Genomic DNA, 9,440 nt, shown 5'->3' on the forward strand with positions numbered 1-9,440 from the left:
ATCCAAAAGCAAGTTACTCAGAGAAAGCCATGCTGAACTGTGTGACAGAAGCAGAAAAGATGCAAAATATACTTAAGTTTTGGCAGAATTTGCTGGTGAACATCAAAGCTCAGAGTCTGGAATACACTTTCATTCCAGCCAAATTCCAACATGAAATGGACTCTGGTTTGCGCACCAAAATGTCTAGTGTGATAATATCTAACCAGATCTTTAAAGCAGTGTTGAGGAAAATGCTCTTACTGTGCAGACTGTTCTGCTGAACCTGCTTCAGCTGGTCATTCAGACACTGTTTGTCAGGAATCAACCGACTCAACCACTGCTGAGACTCCTGATGGAGACAAAAGAGAGAGAGAAAACACATGAAATATTCATGTGTTTTCAACAGAACAACATAAAACTGATTATCTTATTGTGTATAATTGTAGGTGAACAAGATATGCATAATCTAACGCACTTGTTTTTTCCCGTGAGGGGTTTAAACTCCCTCTTCTCTTCCACACACTCAAAAACACCCCAAACTGGAAAGTAGAGACTAATTCAAATGATACCAATGCTGAAAGGATGCTGATGATGCCTCTGTAAGAGGCGAGTGAGAAGAAAGAACGAAATGAGGATGGAGAGCAGGGAAGAAGTGCACACCTGCAGCTGCTGTTGCAGGCTGGTGATCTCAGCAATGCGGAGCTCTCGTGTCTTATTGGTGCTCTCGATCTCGTGCCTCTGAGCCGAGAGACGGAAACGAATGTCCTGCAGTTTACCCTCCAACTGTGACTTCTTATCATTCTAGAGAAGAGCCACAAAGAACAACAGATGTCAAATTATTAAACTCAGCATCAGATTAACTTTGGTTTAATATGCATAAGGGACCACTCAAACAGATTAAAATTCTGTTTGGTGCTGCTGATAGTGCAGAAATCACGAAAGGCAGCTTTAAAATTAGTCTACATGTCTTTTTTAACTGCCTTATTAAAGGGATAGTTCACCCAAAAATGATAATACGTGCAGAGGAAAGTACGTACACGTGTCGCGATACTCTCCAAAATGGCTAGGGTGACGCGGAGAAGAACTGTAGAGTCGTTATTTTTGTTTTCTTTGCGCACAAAAAGTATTCTTGTAACATTATGCTGATAGTGTTTAACATGCACTGAACTCAGAGAATTTTTGAACTCACCTCTCTTCTCTCGATCTCCTTGCGTCTCTCCTCCTCCCTCTGTCGCTCCAGCTCTCTCTGTCTCTCCAGTTGTTTGTCCAGCTCCTGCTGTCTGCGTCTCTCCTGCTCCAGTCGTTCTCTCTCCTTCCTCTCTTGCTCCTCTTTCTCCAGCGCCACCAGTCGCTCCTGCTCTTTCCTCTGCTGCTCCAGCAGCGTCTGCCGACGTTTCTCCAGCTCCAGGTTTCCACGCTCAAAGTTCTCTCGTTTCTTATCCTCGAATGTGACTGAGGGGAAATACGGAAACAATTTTAAGACAGATTTTTACATTTAAAACAAAGTAGCAACCTTTGGCACTCTTTTACACCTAGCATGTGTTTATGGTGATACACTTGACCACATTAAAAGCCACACGTAAATAGACACAAACAGTGATTGTATTGAGATCATTAAAACCAGTTTCAGAAGTTGTCAGAACAGGTTCTGACCACATTCAATGAAAATGTTAATGCATTTTGTTAACTATGCAAATAATATGTAAAAGGTTGCTCTACACATAAAACATTAACTGTCATTTTGACAGGCTGGGCTGTACATTTTCTATCATGCCCTACCTTTATGTCATCTTGTGATCTGGTCAAATAAAAGAACAATATCTCATGAATTATTCCACTGAACAACACTTGCAATTTCTCATTTTGTCTCCCCAGACCTTCACTCATATCTCTCTCATGATGCTTTATTTTGAGAGGGGAGCGTTAAAACTTCTTTTACCCATTTTATACAATTATATATTGTATTATATACAATGGTCATGTTTCTAAAGGTAAAAGTAACCAGAAACTAGGGATGGGTCACGATTTTCGAATATACGATTAGTTGATTTAATTATAGAATATTGAATAGGTTGTGCGATTATTGTGTTTAAAAAATCTCCCCATGTTTGCCGTGCTGATGCGGTGGTGACGCGTTCATGTAAGCAGAGGGTGGCGCTGCCAATAACGCACCTAAAAGCTGCTGTCAAAGACAACACGAGAACACATTGTCTCATCCGCACACTGTAGACTTGCGTGGCATAAAAAAAGACTTGCGTAGCATATAACGGTTACAGTAACTTGGGACGATGTCAAACGTTACTGCCGAGTGCTGCTCCGTACGTACGTGTGATCGCGAATCTCGAAAGTGAAAGTAAAAAAATGCGCGTTCAAAAGCGATTTAAATGCCCCGCATATTAATAACAGCTCCCTGATGCCCGCAGTTCATATACAGTATGATTACCCAACGATATAATTGCGACAGAAGATATTGAAGTATATTTTTCCTCCCATCTCGTATCTATTTTCTTTAGGGGTTCCATTTTTTGAAATGGAAATGTCCTAGCCTTAGGAGCAGTTAATTTATGCTAATCGACGGACTGTTATGTTAATAAGTGCCGTCATTAGGTTGTGTTTATTATATTAATATGTTTCAGCACGTTACAATCATTATATGGCTTGAGTTAAGGTAGCCTATCTTCTGAATAAAACAGTTTATCATACAGATTGAAAGCGTGAATCCTGTCTCTCTCCCTCTCTCTCTCTGTTTATGGGTACGTGCATGCGGGTCTCTCTCAGTTTATGGGTGTTTGTGCGTGCATGCGGGGGAGGGGTAATCGAATAATACCCTTCTATTTTCGAATATTATTTTTGCTTGGAATGCCCATCCCTACCAGAAACCTGGTATTCTATAAGCCAAAATGAGGGAAGGCACTTTGAATTAGCCATTAATGTTTTTAAAAATCAGTAAACGGCGGAACATTTACAATTAATGCAGCCTAATATGTAAGCGATGGTTTCCATTTTATATGGCTAAGTGGTATCAGATCTCACAACGAATTGCACCGCAAGACGTAAATGCAAGTTAAAGAGCTAAATCCAGTTAGAGGGGTCATATGATGTTGCTAAAAAGAACTATTTTGTGTATTTGGTGTAATGAAATGTGTTTATGCGGTTTAAGGTTCAAAAAACACATTATTTTCCACATACTGTACATTATTGTTTCTCCTCTATGCCCCGCCTTTCTGAAACGCATCGATTTTTACAAAGCTCATTGGTCTGAAAAGCGAGGTGTGCTCTGATTGGCCAGCTATCCAGTGCATTGTGATTGGCCGAATACCTCAAGCATGTGACGGAAATGTTACGCCCCTTACATACTGTGATGCCTTGTCCCGGCGCGACGGAAAAATTGAAATCGCCATCATATGCCCCTTTAAAGACTGTCCAGATACAAAATGCATTAATGCCAGGTGCAAAGAGGGCTTTTTTTCTTGTCTATAGGCCACAAATATTTTATAAGTGAGTAAGCCGAGTTTCCTTTATGAAACTAATTAGGATTTACTCTTGTCCTCTGACCTGCAAGTTTTTTCTCTGCCTCTTTTTCCTCCTCCTCGGGTTCATCCTGAGACCGTAGATCTGTCGAGTGCATACTGGTCACAGACACTCCACTACCAGAACGCATTCTCCTAAACAAACAGGAAAGAATTAAGTCCTATAGTTGTAACCATTTGCATTGTTAGAATAAAAGTTCTCTTAAGTCTAAATTTTAACTAACTTGGCAGACTATTCTAAGGCGTGAAAGCTGATAATTGACAAAATACAGTTGTGGGCCATCAGTGGGGTCACTCACCTGAATGTTGGAGGTATGAGGTCAGGGGGCAGCAATGGGGGAAGAGGCAGACCGGACATTGCCATGTCAATTAAGTGCATGGCCAGAATAAACTCTTCTGCAGTCAACTTTCCGTCCTGGTCTATATCGGACAGGTTCCTATATAGATAAACAGTGGATGTTTTATGGAGACAAAACAGCTATTTATCTTGCCTTTCCACATGACACCTGATCACCCAAGATCCGATGTTAACATCAAGTGTAAACAGGACCATAGGTAATACAAAAATCCCAAGAACAGCATGTTAAAAGAAATCAAAACACCAGTCGGATGTTCTTATAACAATAACCAGATACCAATCCTCATGTTTACGCTGATACAGATCTCTGAACTCTGAGATTTGTTTTGAGTTTTAAATGCGAGACAGAGACACAATAAGAAAAATGTGTTGGATCTGCACCAGATGGTGGCCAGCTGGGCCTGCGGTAGACTGGACTGCATTAGAATAGTTCTGGCTTGTGGACCTGAAGCAGAAAAGAAAAAGAAAGAGAAAGAGAGAGAGGGGAAAGAGAAGTGAAAGAAAGAGTTGAGTATGTTGAGTCAGCAACCTCTGCTTCCTCTAAGCTGTACTGAGTAACCACTGTCACTTATCACATGAGCTTTGAGCTCCGCAAATGCATTGAATTAAAAACTAGATTATTACACAGAAAATGTGAATGGTGGCATATGCATATGAAAATAGTATTAAATCAAATTTTAAAATACAAAACTAATAATAACCTTGTTAAAATCTACAGCTATGCAGCAATTAAATTTGAGATTTAAATTAGCTGAACAACAAAACAAAATACAAAGTGTTTCACCACATGATGATTATTATGTGTCATGCTTTGTGTGACGGACACCATACCTGTGAGATAACCACTCATCATTTTGTCATGGCTGTTGAAGAGTTGGCGGTATTTGAGTCGAGAGGACTGAGGCACGGCCCAGTCAATGGGTGGAGGAGCAGCCGGAGCACTAAAGAGACAATGTGTGTGTTAAAGTGGCTCCATTATGCTCATTTACATGTTCATTATTTTATTTTTGGGTAGGGTTGGGTATCGTTTGAATTATCGATTCCTAGTTTTGATTCCAATAAGACAAAAAATCCAATATATATATATATAAAAAAAGTCAAACATTTAGATATCAAACATTTATTCTGTCTTTTTACAAAGCATTCTGTTGCAGCTGATTAACAAGAGCAAAAAGCAGCAGCCTACAGAACACTTAGGCCTACAAGAGGAACTTTTGCCTATGCTTTTAACAAAAATGCCACAGCAAAAATAGCTAGACAAATATAAATTTCAAATATTAAAGTGTTAAAGACAAGTAAACAGTCAGTAATAAAATAGGAATAAACAAATCAATTAGCAATAGCATAAATACAACTGAACCAAATTTCAGGTACAGAAACTGTATTTAAAAGTTTAGAAACACTGCATATTTTTTTCATAAATAAAATATAAATTATTAAAGTTATTAAAGATATTCAGTCAAGATCAGTGAATGATTTTTTTGTTCTTTGATTAACATTAATGACAGGCAGCGCATATATTAGGCTGCTGTCTCTTTAACACCAAACGCATGCAGATCTAAAAATACTGTACATGTGTTTTCTTTCTCATCTGTTTACATTCGAAGTTCTTTCCGTTCCTGCACTTAAATCGTTTTAAATCACATCATAATGCGAACGAGTACATTAACATGATCTACAGTTCAAAAAAAAAAAATTTTCTCAAATGGTACATTGGTTCAGCCCTCTTTTCAGCTGAAACACTCTTGTTTTAGTTCCTTTTTGATGTCGCAAAATTATGGAAATAATGGCAGGACTATAAACGAGGCATTTCAGGCAAGTGTTTTCTGCAGATTGCTTAAATGCACAAACAGCTATATTACACGCTAAAGGAAAGGTAAAGTCATAATATGTGCTTTTAACATCTATAAAATTTCTGTGAATACAGTGTAAATGTGTGTGTGTGTGTGTACCTGGGTGCCTCAACTGACTGGCCCTTCTGTAGCTTGATACTGGAACGATTGAACGAAGGGGTTTTGTTGAGCGCAGCAGCTGAGAGACAGAGACAAACACCCATAAATTATCCTGCCAAAGTAAACAAACTGTTATAAGCTGGTCTAGGTAGTGTGAGTGTTTGTTTACATTACCTGGATGCGAGAATCCACTCATGGGTTGTATCATAGCGGGTGCTCCGTTAGCAAGGGATGGTACGGCTGGGGTCACTGATGCTACCAGAGGTGGAGACACACCTACTCCTGGAGGCAGAGGGGGCAGGGGCATGGGCGGCACTGCTGGCAGGCCTGGCATTGACCCGATACTGGGCATCCCTGATGAAGGAAATAAATTAAATAATTAATTCATTTAATTACTTAATAATAATTAATGCAAATTTGTTTATATATAAATAAATGGTTGGAAGGTATGCTTGATGCATTGCTAATTTAATGTAATTATAACATAACATTCTATAAGGTACTCTAAATCTCTGAGGGAACTGACTGAACTACAATCTTAACACAATCAAGTCCTGAACAAGAGAAGAGTGGTCTTCTGTAGATCTAGAATAAAGCATTTAATATACAATCTTTTCTAATATAGTCCTGGTCTAAAAACACTACTGTCTAGTCTAAATCAGGGGCTCTCAACATTTCTACTTCCAGTTAAAAAATTTTTTTAAAAACAAGCAGCGTTTTCAAAATTACACCTGAAATACCAGAGGAAATATTTTAGCTAATAAGAGGGGCTTTTGAATAATTGTGCTGGACAAAGGTGGGCCATTCGAGTCAAAACAGTTGAGAAGCACTAGTCTAATGACTGAGACTTCATCTGTGTCCTGATATGTTACATGTCATTCAAGCCATCAGAAAGAAAACAAAAACATGTCATTCAAGCCATCAGCCATTTCTTACCAAAAGGCGGCTGTGGGGGAATGGAGAGGGGTGGCTGCTTCATGGAGGGGGGCAGTGAAGGAGGGAGGGGGTGACCCTGCAGCTTCAATTTAATCAGCTTCATTGCGATGGAAAATTCATGTATGTCCATCTTCCCATCGTTGTTCATGTCGGCCAGGGCCCTGCAAAACATGAACAGAGTATCTTGTTCAGTGACAGACAACATGTTAACTTCATCATCCATATCATTCAGGATTTGCAACCTGCTACACGATCGGTTTTCATAGACACAGTAGCCTGGACAATTTAAAACTTTTAAAAAAGGATGAATTTTTACAGAAAAACAATGTAAAAATGCTACAGTAATTGGTTAACTGTAAATTTATATTTAATGGTTAATTGATGGTTTTAGGAAGTAAAAACAATGAACTTCCATATAATTTACAGTAAAAAGGACATTCTCAGAAGCCCCCACGTGACACATCACATATAATAATGTTCTTATTTTTGTTATCAGTAATGTACATTAAGGTGTTTTGTGTTAAATTTTATCTTATGTAAATGTTTACTGAATTATTTTAGTGTCGTGTCTTACCCTAACAGTGTTTTTTGTGTGTGTATGACCCTGTGGTCCATCTACCAATAATGGCCATGCCTTATGGACAGTACACTTCTGATTCATAATGTGGTTTTCTATTGTACCTGTATTGTTATAGTGGTTATCAGTACAAGTTACAAGGTAAAAAGCAGATTTTGGCAGTAAACTGGTATATTAACATTATATTATTTAATGAAACATATGGTTATAAGTTGTAAAATATACAGCCATCTGGCAATACTGGAAACACTGTCATAAGCATTTTGTGCAATGAATTTCTGGCAACAACAGCTGCAAGTGTTTTACTGTAAATGCAATGGAATATTTTTTACAATGTACAGTAATTATTGAACAAAAGCACATATTGGATTATGAAAGTAGTGCACTTGATTATAAATTAATATGTGTTATAGGAATTGTGTACCATATCTGGGCGAGGATGGGGGCAGGTAAACCTGACTGCAGAAAGAAATTCCTTGCCTGGTCACCTAAAGAGAGAGAGAGAAAGGGAAAAAAATTAATATGAATATTGAGTAAATATATAAATAAACACACTCTATGGTATAAACGAACAAAATAGAAAGGTTTTGTCCCCACAACTTAAAATGAATGTGGTCTTCAAAGAATTTTATGACATTAAAATGATGTAATTGTTTTAGTATGCTAATAAAACATTGATAACATAATTAAGAATTACGTAATCCCATTTAAACCATCTTGTCAACAAACATGCAGAGGGTTTATTGACCGCACTTGAGTGACATTGGCCTCTGGGGCGAGTGATCTGCCAGCTACAGCTTGAGCAAGAAAGGAAAGCCGAGTCAGTGTGCTCATATGTTATCTAACCTATCAAACCGATTTCCTGCTCCTATGACAGACTATACTGCTAAACACAAAAAAGTGTGTAAAGCAGCGAACTACAGTTTTCTTTTCTTTTCTTTTTTTTTAACATTGCCTATAATGGTTTATTATACGACAATCTTATACCAGTGTCAACTAATGCCACAGCAGGCCAGATAACCTAAACCATCCCTTTTACAACCTACCAACCAATGCACAAAGCAATGGGAGATGTGAGTTTGTTCCTCTGCCAAAGCAAAAATGACCTTTTCACCTTCCTTTAAACACGTTTCCTCTCAATAACAGATGCACACACACAGAACGTCTTTATACCCTCAGAGCTGAAAACAGACTCCCTCCCCATGCCTGCCTGACTGTGGGCCACTCACTGCTTCAGCCGTCCTTCAGTCAACACAAAGAGGCTCTTTCAGATCCACTGGTCAACAGGAAACCCACAAGTACCATCTCTTCAGTAGGTGTCCAAAGTCCAGCTGGGACAAGCTGGTTTTACTGTTTGCGTCTTGTGATTTTGATTAGCCCTTTGGAGGTTAATTTCACATCTACTGTATCTATGATTGCAGAATGAGATCATGAAATGTGTGTACTTTGAGCATTTCTTTCAATGTAATGTATGAAATGTTCCAGAATCTTCTTCAGACTGGCAAAATGTCTCCAAAGAGAGTCCAGGGAGAAAGATGGCTTTCTATAACAGGAACAAACATGTCAAAGCTTCAACTAGAGATTAGAAACAAACAGCATCAGCAAAAGATGACAGAGAAATGACCTTTTCTAGACGAGTCACATGGAAATCAACATGCCACACCCTGATCGGTTTCCTTCTCTGTATCTTTCTCAGTGATTCTGTTAACATCACACACTGTCAACTCACAACTGAAACGTTCACTACATGTTTACAGCGAATCAGAATTTGAACTCTAAAACATCTGCATTGCGCAAACCTTTACACAAGCTTTAGATGGTTGCTCTTCAGACTAATGTAAACGTGGAACGGTTTTAATGTGGGTCAGTGGCAAAGCCAGAGTTCACCCGTTTCGGTGGAGGAGGTGCTGAGATTTACATTAACACTTCTCAGACTGTTTCTTATAATACTTTAAGACAGTTGCAAATCTGATCGAAGATAACGCAAGCATCATCCACCCATTTACAGGCAGAAAACAGGAAGTGCAGACCTGCCAACCTTGGAAAATTTTTTTGAGTACCATCAGCGTGGCGGGCGGGGGGGGGAGTGGGGGTAAAAAGTTTACTGT

General features: G+C 38.8%; 1 protein-coding gene across 1 annotated transcript in view; it reads right to left on the bottom strand.

The window, feature by feature from the left end:
* The window catches only part of LOC107746280 (intersectin-1-like), a 51,305-nt gene that overhangs the window by 25,280 nt on the left and 16,585 nt on the right, over positions 1 to 9,440 (bottom strand). Inside the window, 12 exon segments of the mRNA XM_016560415.1 lie at positions 241 to 328; positions 640 to 780; positions 1,017 to 1,100; positions 1,103 to 1,431; positions 3,535 to 3,644; positions 3,809 to 3,946; positions 4,249 to 4,312; positions 4,699 to 4,808; positions 5,820 to 5,898; positions 5,994 to 6,173; positions 6,756 to 6,916; positions 7,757 to 7,820. Of these exon segments, the coding sequence (XP_016415901.1) occupies positions 241 to 328; positions 640 to 780; positions 1,017 to 1,100; positions 1,103 to 1,431; positions 3,535 to 3,644; positions 3,809 to 3,946; positions 4,249 to 4,312; positions 4,699 to 4,808; positions 5,820 to 5,898; positions 5,994 to 6,173; positions 6,756 to 6,916; positions 7,757 to 7,820 (1,548 nt within the window).

Source organism: Sinocyclocheilus rhinocerous, unplaced genomic scaffold (genome assembly GCF_001515625.1).
Source record: "Sinocyclocheilus rhinocerous isolate Xijiao unplaced genomic scaffold, SAMN03320098_v1.1 scaffold798, whole genome shotgun sequence".
NCBI lineage: Eukaryota > Metazoa > Chordata > Actinopteri > Cypriniformes > Cyprinidae > Sinocyclocheilus > Sinocyclocheilus rhinocerous.